The sequence below is a fragment of the Miscanthus floridulus genome, chromosome 8 (genome assembly GCF_019320115.1).
Source record: "Miscanthus floridulus cultivar M001 chromosome 8, ASM1932011v1, whole genome shotgun sequence".
In the NCBI taxonomy this organism is placed as follows: Eukaryota; Viridiplantae; Streptophyta; class Magnoliopsida; order Poales; family Poaceae; genus Miscanthus; species Miscanthus floridulus.
The window spans coordinates 181,736,533-181,750,041 of NC_089587.1; the positions used below are offsets into that span (position 1 = coordinate 181,736,533).

The window sequence follows — 13,509 nt, forward strand, 5'->3', positions numbered from 1 at the left end:
GCGTTGTGCCACCGATGGCTCCACTCCTCGATGCCCCGGGCTCCGGCGACCCTACACCCCCACGTTCTCGGTAGCTTCGTGCCTCGCCCGGCCCGGGCTTCGGCGACCCTAGACCCTGCTCGCTCCCCGCGGCTTCGCGCCCGTCGTCCTCCACCCAGAGGAAGACGCCGCGGGAAGCGACGGAGAGTGGGCGGGCGCTGGTCTCCTACGGCGGCGGAGGTGCTGCCACAGGGGAGCCAGCCAGCCAGGTCCCAACGTAGCGAGTCGGAATCAGATTCCAATCCAACGAAGACACCAGCTCGGATCGGGACACCAGCACAGTGCACAGATCGAGAAAAATTCCAGGGTAAGTTCGACAAGAACTTCACGTTCAACAGAAACTCCTTCACTTTTTCCCTATTTATATATAGATTAGAGATCTCAGTTAAAAAAGATGCCATTGGGATATCCTGTTCTCACAGGCTTCCAATCCTGATCTTGCCGAGCTGAACAAATTCAGAACCACAAGAACTGTATAAAGATACTTATTCAGGAAATATAATATTTTGCTAACCACAAGAACTGTATAAAGATACTTACGGGCCAATAACTATGAATGAAAAAATAATGAAAATTGGTTAGATGCTATTTGTCTCCTTTGCTTCATATATGCAGATTGGTATCTTAGGCATCTGTATGTAATTTAAGCTGTGCTAATTGACCAGTGGTTAAATTGCTCTATCTAGGTTAATTTGCTCATATTATCGACAGAGAGTTGATGAAGGTTACAAAGGTTTGGTTTTCTTTGTGCTTTGCAGGGAACAAAAATGGTCTACAAGCATTTTGCCACACTGTACTTTGTTTTTGTCTTTGATAGCTCTGAGAATGAGGTTGCCATGATCGATCTCATACACGGTAATCTAATGGTTTATTGATGAAAGGGGAAAGCATTCTCATTTTTCTAAGAAACAAATTATAATCAGTGTTATCATGCCATTCATATGTTTGGTCTGTCTTACTCCATAACCATTTAGCTATTTATTGTGCTTCTTTCAGCATTCAGTCACCCTTGCATTCAGCTTTTTATTCTTTTTTTTTTAACGTAATGGCAGGAGCTCTACCTTTCAATTAAGAAGAATCCAGCTTTTTATTCTGTACTAGGTTAATGCCCGTGCGTTGCAACAGAGGCAAAAAGAAATATTATGTTCCGATGATTTTTCTAGTTGGCACCTAAATTTCTGTCCATTGAATTATGGTTTGAGTTGTTTGTTAAGTGGTCAGCTGCTGTTGCTTGATGTTTGGGATTCCTTTGGATCGTTTTTAAGTTGTAGTCGACCATGTGTGTTATGCATTTTCGATGAGGTTCTCGTCAGCGCCGCCAACAACAAGCAGCATGGAGCTGGTATGAATGAAATTAGAGTCAAAATTGACGCTGACAATGGTGCTATCTCCCTGTACTACAGTGGAAGCGACATCCCTGTCAACATCCACAAAGAGGATATCTACAAACCGGAGGCGGTATTCGGCAGCTACCGCACCAACAGCAAGTACAAGGACGTTGTGGTTGCCAATATCTTGTCCACTCTATGTTGTGGTAGCCAATATCTTGTCCACTCTATGCATTGTCCAGACATATGACAGGCACAAAAGGTACAAACAGGTAAGTAGCCTTTTCAAATGGTGTCAATTTTATGTTTTGGATTACTCAGGGTTTAAAAGTGGAGATTCTTTGTGCAAGTTGAATGATAAGAATGTAGGTTTAGTAATAGAATTTCCAGCTATTTAGGGTTTTTTAGTATATGTCCATAATCTCTGGTCTGTTGTATCAATCATAGTACAATTTTACAGTTGGATATCTATTTTAGTGCTTATACATAATAAAAAGACAGCTAACCAACCAGTTAGATGACGATGATGCCCTTAATCTAAAGTACTTAACTAGTTTTGTACTGGTCAGTGGATGCTAAAGTTACGAGGAAATTTCGGTAAGGTTTAATAGTAATGGATAAGCCTTTAATTTTGAAAAAAAAGAAGTCATTGCTTCACTCAAAAAGGTTATTCTAATCAAGCTGATTTAAAGCTAAAAAATAGACTTTGATGGCATAGTCAGTGCAAATTCATTATATATTTCGGATGTTACTTCAGAGGAAGAAGGCTAATAAATTGTAGATACAGACCCCTTTTCCAGAGACAGACTTAATGTTCCTTCTTGAATAAAGTGCAGATATTCTTTGAAAACATGGTTAAGAGGAAGAAGGCTGAAATTTCCGATTGGAAGGATAGAAATAAGTGGACCAGTATTACTTTCAAGCCTGATCTTGCAAAGTTCGGTATGTCTAAATTAGATGATGATATTGTTGGCCTAATGTGGAAGAGAGTAGTTGATTTTGCAGGCTTGCTTAGCAACACTGTGACTGTCAAATTGGATGGAGAAAAGCTGCATGTAAATAGCTTCTTAAAATATGTAGATTTGTACATTCACTCAGCTTCCAAGGACATACCTCAAGCACCCCCAGGTTTATAAGGTTTCTTATCACATCCACAAATAAAACCTATATTGTCTCTTATGACATTCTCATTTCTTTCAGGATACATGAGATTGTAAATGACAGGTGGGAGGTATGCGTGTGTCTAAGAGAAGGGCAACAGTTTGAACAGGTAAGTCTGGATTATGTTCCATGCGAGTAGGTTCTCTATTGTGGTTTAAGTGACCTACCTAAATAGTTTTTTTGTTTGTTGTAGATCAGCTTTGTCAACCAGTTTGCAACAAGGGGTGGAACTCATGTTGATTATGTGGCTGACAAAATTGACACCCATGTGGCAGATACCAGTCAGAGTAGCAAAGATGCTACGTTCAAAGCACAAACTGTGAAAAGATATTTATGGATTTTCATTAATTCTTCCATTGATAATCCGGCCTTCGATTCACATGCCAAAGATAGATTAATATCCCCCATTGCAAGCTTTGGATCAGCGTGTGAGCTTTCTCAGAAGTTTTGGAAAGACGGTATGTTCTGTTCACTTTGGTAGCCTTAGATTGCGCGACTTGGATGCGCACGAATGATCACTTCTAACTGCAGTTGAAAGCTGTAACACCCTAGGTGTTTGGCTTCCACTAAATTGCATGTCATTTCATAAACATATGCATCATCTATGTCATCATGCCATTATCATTGAAACATACATATGCAACATTCGCATATTCTGTTTGTTTCGTACTTTATTGCTTATGAATGGTGGTAGTGCAACATGTGAATGCAACATGGATTTCTCATACCTTGAAACATGGCAACATGGTAATAATGTGACAAGTATAAAATAACAACAAAGTCATGAAACATGTGAAACATTGCATTGCAACAATTGGGTGAAATGCTTGTTTTGTTGTTTCATCACATGTGATCATTTGAATTGGTATAACAATTGTGTAAAGTGGTTGATCATGGTCTAATACACCTTAACTACACTTAGGGTAATTGTTTGGACATTGTTCATGTAGATCAAAATGACAAAGTTGCCCCTTGGGAGAGGTTTGACTTGAATTGACCCTTAGAGTGCCACAGTTTGACCGATTCAAAAGACCAACTTAGAGACTTTGCATGGCTGTGCACTCTTTACCAAAGTTGTAGCTAATTTATCAAGGAACAAAAGTTATTTTATGATCAACTTATGAAAATATGTGGAACAACCTCAAACATGGCCCACAAGTCTAAATTGAAGGCTGATTCAAACACTTGAAAAATTTCTAAGTGTTATAACTGGATTCAGTTTCGTGTACCCAACTTTTTCACCTTGTATCTCCCTAACAAAGCCAAACCAGCTCGAGCTCCAATAGTAAGAGTTGTAGTTCACATATAGTTGTTCAACTTTGTTAACTATGGCATAACCTAGATCGTCATAGATTAGGAGCTAATCACTGTCAAACTTGCTCTGTCAGTCGGGTCAATGGATGACTGAATCGCGTTTCAGACCAGCTACAGTGCTGGCCGTTTCAGAAAACCTCCGACGCGTGTACGCCGCGCGTCGCCGGTCGCCTGCTCACACTGCCACGCGCCGCGGATGCCCTGGCACGGCCGGCCACGACTTGAGCTCGCCCAACGTGCCTGTCAACCAGCTCATCAGTCCCATTTCCATTTCCTTCGCTCGCCCGTAGCTCCGCAGCAACAGAGCAACAGCCGTCCGCCATTCCCGACCGAGCGTCGCCGTCGTCGTGCGCGCTTGCCACCGCGAAAACGAGTTGTCCAGTCCGTCAGAAGCCTCGCCGTGATCTTCTCTACCTCCTCCACCTCACCGTCGTGCCAATTTGGCCTTGGTAAGGGTGAAATCGCAGTTTCCTTCCACCGCCGCCATGGCTGACCTCGCCGGAGATGGCGCTCCATGCGGCCAGCCGCCACCGTGGCCTTCCCGTCCTATCTCTCTCTCGCGCTAGGTCCTAGGAGCGCTACTGAAGCTCGTAGGGTCACCCATTCGAGCCGTAGTGCCGTAGTCTCGCCGCAGTCGGCCATGCCGTGGCCGCGCGCCGCCGTGCTCGTCGCCAACCTCGGTAGCCGCGACAATAGCATCGATTGAGGACACCGCTAGATGCGCACGGGCAAGGCGAACGTCGTAGCACCGCTGACCTCGTCGGAGGAGCCACCGGCGACGAGCTACGCCGTCGTCTCCTTCTCTCCTGTCTGTCTCTCTGTCGGGCGGGTCCCGGTTGTCAGCCGCTGAGGCTGAGGCGGGAGCCAGCTGGGCCGCGCCGTTTCTAGGCCACGCCTACGCCGGCTTCGCGGGCCGCCGGATTTGTTCGAGCCGGCCCAGTAGTTGAATTGGTTTTCTTATTTTGTTTTGTTTTTATTCTTTTCACAGATTTGTGTACATTTTCAAAAATGTGTATCTCCTTGTTGGTAGATCCAAATGATGTGGTTCCAATTTTGTTGAGTTCATGATAATGTCTAGTTTATATTAAAAATATAATATATGCCATGTTCTGTTATGAAAATAGAGTTACTAATTATCTCTTTTATTCATGTGGGAATTAGGGGTAATTATATCTTTTTCTATGTAAGCTCCAAATGGCATGAAATTTTTATGGTGTACTGCTCATATCATGAATAGCTTGTAGTTAAATTTTCATACATTTTGGACACTGTTTGTAGGAGTTAGAAAATTCTCTTGTTTGCATGGATGGATTTTGTGTGAATTTTCATAATTTTTCTATAGATCCAGTAAAGGTAAAATTTGGTGAGTGCTGTTCTTATGCTAGAATGAGGCTAGGAAAATGAGAAATCTGTTGCTTGACACTTTTGAATAGGGTTTCCTAATTATGCTAAAATAGACATGCCACCTGTTATTTTGGATACAGCAAGTTCTGCTTGCTCAATGGCTTTGAAATTTTTATGGTAGTCTATGTGAAGCATGAGATAGCTACTGTAATTTTTGTAGATTTTTATGAATATTTTTACTATATATTGCTTTAATCACCTAATTAACTAAATAAATTGAAAAGGATATTAAATAATTTATTTCGAAGTTAGCACTATACTTTCTAGTGTTCCTCTGGTATATGCAACAAGTTGGTAAACTTGGTTTGGTCAAATTATGCTTTTGCATCATCATTAAATAATTAAGTTAGTAACCCTGTCATTTCTGGACAGATTCTAGATTTACTGGAATTCGATTTGATTAACGTAAGAATCATGCTTTGATGTTTACAATTGATTTGTAGAGAATTTCATAAGCTTTCTAGAATGTCCTCATGCAAGTCATTTGGAATTGTAGAACTCTAGTTGTGATTGAATTAAGGGACTACTTGTGTGCATATGAAACTTTAAATGTTAATTTATGTATGCCATTACTATTTCTAAGTTTGTGGTAATGTTCCTAGGTGTTAGGCCTTTAACTGAAGATGAGCATGTTTATCTTAGGTTATGCAAGTTAGGTAAGTTGATCTTGTTCTTTAAGTTAAGTTAGATACATGCTTAAAGTAATTTGAATAGAGCTATTTTACTCGGTAAACGGGTGTCCAATGATGTTTTCGTTAAACATTTACTGTGATTCATTCATCATGAACATCATGTCATTCTTTATGCATCCATGATATTTATCATGTGCATCGGCATGCAATAGGTGTATCGGAGGGAGTAACACTGCTGGAATTTGAGGAACCGAGCGAGCAGCAGCAGCCGACACCGGAGGTTCAGGAGGTGCAGCCTTCAGGAGAAGTGCCAGACGAGGTCGCTGTTGAGTGTCCGGATCACCGTCCGTGCAACTTTGTGAAAGGCAAGCCCTGGAGCATATTAAGCCTCCTAATTTCCGAAATGCAGTTACAGTATTATTGTTACATATATATATTGTTGCATTAAGTTTAGATGTTGGATGCAAACAATTGCTGCATTGGTTATCCAATCCTTGTCCAGATATTGTTATCCTGAATCCTATGTAGCTTAGGTTCGCATAGTGCTTAGCCCTGCTTAAACGCGGTAGAAGTCGGGTGATTTCCTGTCACCTGCAAGCTATAGGAATATACATATGGCACGGTTGGCTATATTTGCTATCGTGGAAAAGAACCAGTCTTAATTTGAAATGAAGACCGGACGGAGGCTTGCCGGTTTGCAGTGACTCCGTCTGTGTCGATTAAGGACTGAATCTTGGAGCCTTTCCTGTTCATGTTGAACGCATGCCTCTCTCTTAGTTGGCCGGGTCTGGAGATCGACCACGAAGCCGAGTAGCTCACCTCAGGCCGGGAGTCGATAAGTATAAAGTGCGCCTCGGAAGGGAGCCGTAGGCGTGAGTCCAAGGGCAGGTGATTTAAAAGTTCTGATCGTCCTGGCAGAAGGGTAATCCCTGAGAGTGTTGGCGCTGATCGAACCCGCGAATTTGGTTCCTGAGTTGTTCCAAAGGTGACCCACGGCTACCCTTGCTAAGTATGCCAGGGTGAGAGTTAGGAATACCCCCTCAGATGAGTTGTAATTCGATTCGAGTCGCCGTCTCTCCCGGTTAGTGAGAACTTGACGGGCTTATCTCCAATGTAGATACACTAAATAACATAATGGTTTGGAAATGATGATATGATGATGACAGCCTTATTATACCTGCTATGGTTAATATTGTTTGCTCCTAATAAGTGAGTGCTCTAGTACATGTGCAAATCTAGTGGACAGGTAAATGATGATAAGCTTGATGCTAAGTTTAAATTGGTCACTATATTCATAAGCTCTTTTATGCAACTGTGTCAAGCTAGCCCACCTCAAAAGCCTTGCATGACCCTTGGTGTCTTTTATTTCTGGTTTTGACGGGTAAGTCTAGCTGAGTACCTTCTCGTACTCAGGGTTTATCTCCCACCTGTTGTAGATGACCAGTTCTACTTTGGTTGCTGCAAGTACTGCCTTCTCCTAGCTGGGGATGAAGACTAGACCGTTGGGCACGGTCTCTACTAGTTCTCGTACCTGATGATGCTTTTGTGGGACATGACTCTGATCTGTCAATGTAATTGAAAATATGAAGTTATGTACTAAACTATGTTGCTTCCGCACATTCGAACTTGGTTTGTAATATTTTATTTAAACTCTGATGGATGTAATCCGAATGCTACTTGTGAAATGTTGTAACGGATGATGTGTTGTGTTGAATCACTACGATCTTGGTTTGTATGTCGAGAGTTGGTTGAAATCCTTCGTAATTTCCGGACTACCGGGATTATGGGAGCTTAAGTATAGGAATTTGATCACTTCGGTGATTGTTTTTGTACTTACGTTCTTATGATTTGGTCGATTCTGTTACAGCTGGCATCAGAGCAAGATTCGACACTAAACATGTCATTTGTGTATTTAAAACAAAAGTATTTGCGAAAATCCTAAATTAAATACTAAGTATTGCTAGTGGTCATATCCCTTATGCCTAAATAAGGACTCTTAGGTGGCTTATTAAAGTACTAACTTGGGGGTTCCTGCTTGTTTCTGTTTTGTCGTTCATACGGCGTGCTATGGTATGGATGCCATCCTCTTGGGTGGTAATGTATGGATCAAAATACCTCTACGCTCTGGTAAGTGGGAGTTGTGAGAGCATGACCGTCCAACCGTCGGTCTAGGGGAGAGTGGTTGTGGTTGCTCGCATACTTACATGTTCAATCATGTATCTATGAGAGTACTTAAATGTGGGTATCTCTGACGGGTAGCTGTGATATTAGAGTATATGCATCAGGGATGTATGTATGAAAGTATTTAGTTTACATGCCTTGTTGGGAAGTTATTGGGCTGAAATGAAATTTTTCTGCAGGTACACTAACAACGTATCGTTGTAGATCGACTAGCTACCATATACGAGAGAACGTATGTATGCCACCGTATATTTCGCTAGCCTTTAAATTTTTTTTCTAGGTTTGTGAGGACGTACGGATCATGCATGCATCATGTTCAAGCATACATGGCATTTCTTGCATTACTCCCTCCCTTAAAATATGATTGTCCCGACTAATTAAATTTTGTATCCCTTAAATGATTCTCCCCCTACGTTGCAACTTTTTGCTACAGATGGTGCGCACGAAACTCACTGCTCGCAAGTCCGCTAGAGGCAGGGCGCCTCGTCACCGTTTAGCTCCTCGTGAGCCCCGTCCTAAGCCTACTGAGGCGGAAAGGCTGAGGACAGAGCTGGCCTGGGTGACTGCTGAGAGGAATGCGGCTCAGCAGCGTTTGGAGCAAGTAACACAGGAACGGGACCAAGAGACCCTAGAGGTTCAGAGGTTGACAGTTGCTCACCGCAATTGTGAACATATGTTGATTCACGTGATGAACCAACGGAATGAAGCCTGGCACGAAGAGAATGTGTTGAGAGCGCGACAGGTGGAGCTAGAGCAGCAGTTGGCAGTTGCCGAAGAGTACAATGACCATCTCCATGAGGAGGTTCACCTGTTACACAATCAACTTCACCCTCTCCTGCCACCTGATGATGAGGATGAGATGGGCTCTGGTGTCATCATGGCTGAAGATGATGATGGCATTGAGGTCAATGGACCTGAGGACGTTCCACCTGATGAGGAGGAAGATGAGGAGTTAGAGCCTGCTAGTGATGAAGATGGAGGAGAGATTTTCGACACTGACTCCGAGGACGATGCGTAGTTTAGCTTACTACTTAGCTAATGCGCTAGAGCTAGTCTTTTGTTGATCCTCATGCATGAACGAGTAACTTTATAATAAGTTAATCGTTGGGATGTAATATCGGACCCTAAGTTATCTTTGATGTCAGTTTGGAACCACTATGGCTTGGATGTAACTTATCAAACGTGTTATGCTCCAGGTATGTGAGCTTTTGCTGAATTTCATCTTTACGGTCTATGGATCTCGTTGTTGGTTAAGTTCATTGCATTTATGTGTTAATTGATGCGCTTGATGAGTTGTGTGATTGTGATGAATGATTGTGCCTCTGTTGATTATAAATGCATTCTCTCCGATGGAATCAGTTTGGCATAATTATACAATTCATCTACAAAAGTTTCCACATCGTCAGTGCTCATTGGCTATACCTTTTGCAGATGGCTTATAACCTTCGTCGCGGTCGTAGCATGGGAGATGAGGAACAACCACCTCCTCCACCGCCCACACCAGCTGAGCTAATGCAGACAGTCATGGAAAGTCAGCGTATGCTAGCTGAGGCTATGCGCCATATGGCTAACCGTGAGGATCGGCATGTCCGCCAGGGACCCGAGCCGAACCAGTACAGTAGCTTTAAGGACTTCATGGACACAAAGTCTCCTATCTTTAGAGAGGCAGAAGAACCATTACAAGCTGATGAATGGTTGAGCACGATAGAGCAAAGGTTTGGATTGCTCTGTTTGACAGAAGGCACGAAGGCTTCATATGCAGGACACCAGCTCCAAGGCCCTGCAGACATCTGGTGGACCCATCACAGGACCACCTTCCCTGCTAACGTTGAGATAGTTTGGCACCAGTTCCAGACAGCTTTCCAGGGACACTTTATCCCTCCTGGTCTCATGGCCATTAAGCATACCGAGTTTATGAAGCTAACCTAGGGCAACAAGAGTCTTAATGAATACCTCCAGGCATTCAACAACCTGGCAAGGTATGCTCCCGAGTTCGTGGATACTAACGCTAAAAGAATAGCTAGTTTCAAGAGGGGATTTCCCCTAAACTAATGAAGTCTATGGGCAACTGCAAGTGTGTCACCTTCAATGAGTTTATTAGTGACACCCTAACTCAGGAGAACAATGATAAGATATATGCTGCTTCCAAGAATCGTAAAAGAAACTTTGAGGCAGGTGCTTCTCAGTCCAAAGCACCAGTGGTATCCAAGACCCAGTACCGTCCACCCAATGCTAATGTCCGGTACCGCCCACCTCAGAAGAAGAATCAAGCTAAAACTGGTTTCCGCAAGGGGTACACAATTTCCTTGCCAAAGAATACCTCTGGGCAGAGCAGCTCCAATGTTCCACCAGCTAACAGGTCATGCTGGAACTGTAACCAGCCGGGTCATTGGGCTAATAAGTGTCCCTATCCTCCCAAGAATGCTCAAGGAAACGTCCGTCAGGGGCGTGTTCACTACACGACTGTGGAGGAAATTCCTGCTGGTGAAGTGGTCACCACTGGTAAGTTCCTTGTTAATGATCACCCTGCAGTTGTGCTCTTTGATTCAGGTGCTTCGCATTCCTTTGTGAGTTCTACTTTTGCATCTAAGCATAAGATGAATGTGATTACAATTGTCAAGGGTGGTTATTGTATTAGTGCTGCTGGAAATAATATCCTGACTAACCAAGTAGTTAAAGATGTAAAGATTGAGATTGGGGATCGAGAGTTCCTTATGGATCTTGTAGTTCTACCGGGGGTAGGAATCGATGTAATCCTAGGAATGAAGTGGATGGGCAGGAATGGAGTGTTGATCGATACATCAACCCATGTGGTAATGTTGAGGGATCCTGTGGATAAGAAGGGTTTTCTAGTGCAGTTACCTCGTGATATCTCTATCCACAATACGGCCAATGCTACCCTAGCCAAAGCCATTGAGGATCTACCGGTTGTCTGTGAGTTTTCAGATGTCTTCCCTGATGACTTGCCTGGATTACCTCCGGACCGTGATGTAGAATTCAAGATAGAACTCATTCCGGGTACGGCTCCTATTTCTCGAAGGCCCTATAGAATGCCGCCCAATGAGTTGGCTGAGCTGAAGAGTCAGTTAAATGAGCTACTAAAGAAAGGCTTGATTCGGCCTAGTTCTTCTCCTTGGGGTTGTCCGGCTATCTTTGTAAAGAAGAAGGACGAGTCTCTGCGCATGTGCGTGGATTATCGCCCCCTTAATGCTGTTACCATCAAGAACAAATACCCTCTTCCTCGCATCGATATTCTGTTTGATCAGCTCTCCAAAGCTAAGGTATTCTCCAAGATCGATTTGAGGTCTGGCTACCATCAGATCAAAATTCATCCTGAAGATATACCAAAGACAGCTTTCTCTACTCGTTATGGCTTGTTCGAATACCTCATCATGTCCTTTGGGTTGACAAATGCTCTGGCACACTTTATGTACCTGATGAATTCTATATTCATGCCGGAATTGGACAAGTTTGTCGTCGTGTTCATTGATGATATCCTTGTATATTCTCAGAATGAAGAAGAACATGCTGAACATCTGAGAATTGTTTTAACTCGGTTACGTGACAACCAGCTTTATGCTAAGTTTAGCAAGTGCGAATTCTGGTTGAACAAGATACCTTTTCTAGGTCATGTGTTATCTGGAGATGGAATTTCGGTTGACCCTACTAAGGTGCAAGAAGTCCTTGAGTGGAAGGCACCTACTACGGTCACAGAAGTCCGAAGTTTCCTAGGATTGGCCGGCTATTATCGTCGCTTTATCCCGGATTTCTCTAAAATCGCCAAGCCCATGACTCGATTAATTCAAAAGGATGAGAAGTTTGTGTGGACTCTGAAGTGTGAAGAGGTTTTCCACACTTTGCGGACCTTATTAACCTCTGCTCCTGTATTGGCACAATCTGACATCGAGAGGCCTTTTGATGTCTACTGTGATGCATGTGGCACCGGTTTGGGGTGTGTTCTTATGCAGGAGGGCCGGGTCATTACTTATGCTTCGCGCCAGCTTCGAAAACATGAAGTCAACTATCCTACCCATGACTTAGAGCTAGCCGTAGTTGTTCATGCCCTGAAGATTTGGAGACATTACTTGCTGGGTAATGTGTGCAACATCTATACTGACCATAAAAGCCTCAAGTGCATCTTTACTCAACCCGAGTTGAACATGCGTCAACGACGATGGTTAGAATTAATCAAAGACTACAACCTTCAAGTTCACTACCATCCTGGTAAGGCAAATGTGGTTGCTGATGCCTTCAGCAGAAAGGCCCATTGCAATTCCTTAGTTAGTGAAGACTTTCATCTGGCACACCTCCTTCATCCTGTAGTGCTCCACAATATCACTGTGGATTGCTCTCTTAGAAGTCGAATTATCGAACTCCAGAAGACTGATGTGGGTGTGTTTCATATCAAGCGGAAGATGAAAGATCAAGAGACCAAGCACTTTAGGGTCGATGACAAAGGAATTCTCTGGTTTAATGATAGGCTTGTGGTACCCAAAGACAAAGAACTTAGAAATCAAATTATGGCTGAAGCCCATTCTTCTAAATTGTCCATCCATCCTGATAGCAGTAAAATGTATCAAGATCTCAAGCTGTATTATTGGTGGACCAAGATGAAGAAAGAAATCGCAGCCTACGTGGCAAGGTGTGATAACTGTTGCAGAGTCAAGGCTATTCACATGAGGCCCGGATTATTGTAGCCACTCTCTATTCCTGGCTAGAAGTGGGAAGAAATTAGCATGGATTTCATTATTGGATTACCCACTACCAAAAAGGGTTGTGATTCCATCTGGGTTATTGTAGATCGTCTAACTAAATCCGTTCACTTTATTCCGGTCAAGTCTACCTATCATCCTCACAATTATGCTGAGATTTACTTTCAACAAGTGGTACGTCTCCATGGTGTACCCAAATCCATTGTTTCAGATAGAGAACCGCAATTCACGGCTCGCTTTTGGGAGTGCTTACATCAGAATCTTGGCACTCATTTAATCCACAGTTCTGCCTATTATCCGCAAACATCAGGACAGACTGAGCGTGTTAATCAAATCCTTGAAGACATGCTTAGAGCTTGTCTTATCTCTTGCAAAGGCTCTTGAGAGGACTGGTTACCTCTCGTTGAATTCTCTTATAACAACAGTTATCAAGAGAGTATCAAAATGGTTCCTTTTGAAGCTCTTTATGGCCACAAGTGTAGAACTCCTTTGAACTAGGTGGAACCCGGGGAAAGAAGATTCTATGGTATTGACTTTGTAAAAGAAGCCAAAGAGCAAGTCCGAACTATACAGAAGAATATGACTGCCGCACAGGCTAGACAAAAGAGCTATGCTGACAAGAGAAGAAAACCTATTGAGTTTGAAGTAGGTGATCACGTTTATCTGAAGGTATCCCCTATGAAAGGAGTAAAACGTTTTGGAATCAAAAGGAAGCTTGAGCCTCGATATGTTGGACCT

General features: G+C 43.1%; 1 protein-coding gene across 1 annotated transcript; it reads left to right on the top strand.

The window, feature by feature from the left end:
- Positions 1-113: 113 nt before the first annotated feature.
- On the top strand, positions 114-7,634 carry LOC136474198 (DNA topoisomerase 2-like). Its single transcript, XM_066471796.1, has 8 exons — positions 114-346; positions 798-894; positions 1,443-1,639; positions 2,204-2,495; positions 2,568-2,637; positions 2,722-2,986; positions 6,091-6,243; positions 7,315-7,634. Exons 2-5 carry the CDS (start codon positions 807-809, stop codon positions 2,582-2,584), a joined length of 594 nt encoding a protein of 197 aa, XP_066327893.1. The 5' UTR covers positions 114-346; positions 798-806; the 3' UTR covers positions 2,585-2,637; positions 2,722-2,986; positions 6,091-6,243; positions 7,315-7,634.
- Positions 7,635-13,509: the final 5,875 nt, after the last annotated feature.

What these genes read in the sequence shown, in the direction of transcription:
- LOC136474198 (XM_066471796.1), top strand. Translation starts at nt 807, where the DNA reads ATGGTCTACAAGCATTTTGCCACACTGTACTTTGTTTTTGTCTTTGAT. An exon ending in CATGATCGATCTCATACACG is followed by an intron (nt 895 to 1,442) that starts GTAATCTAATGG and finishes CCTGTACTACAG; the next exon opens with TGGAAGCGACATCCCTGTCA. An exon ending in GGCACAAAAGGTACAAACAG is followed by an intron (nt 1,640 to 2,203) that starts GTAAGTAGCCTT and finishes AATAAAGTGCAG; the next exon opens with ATATTCTTTGAAAACATGGT.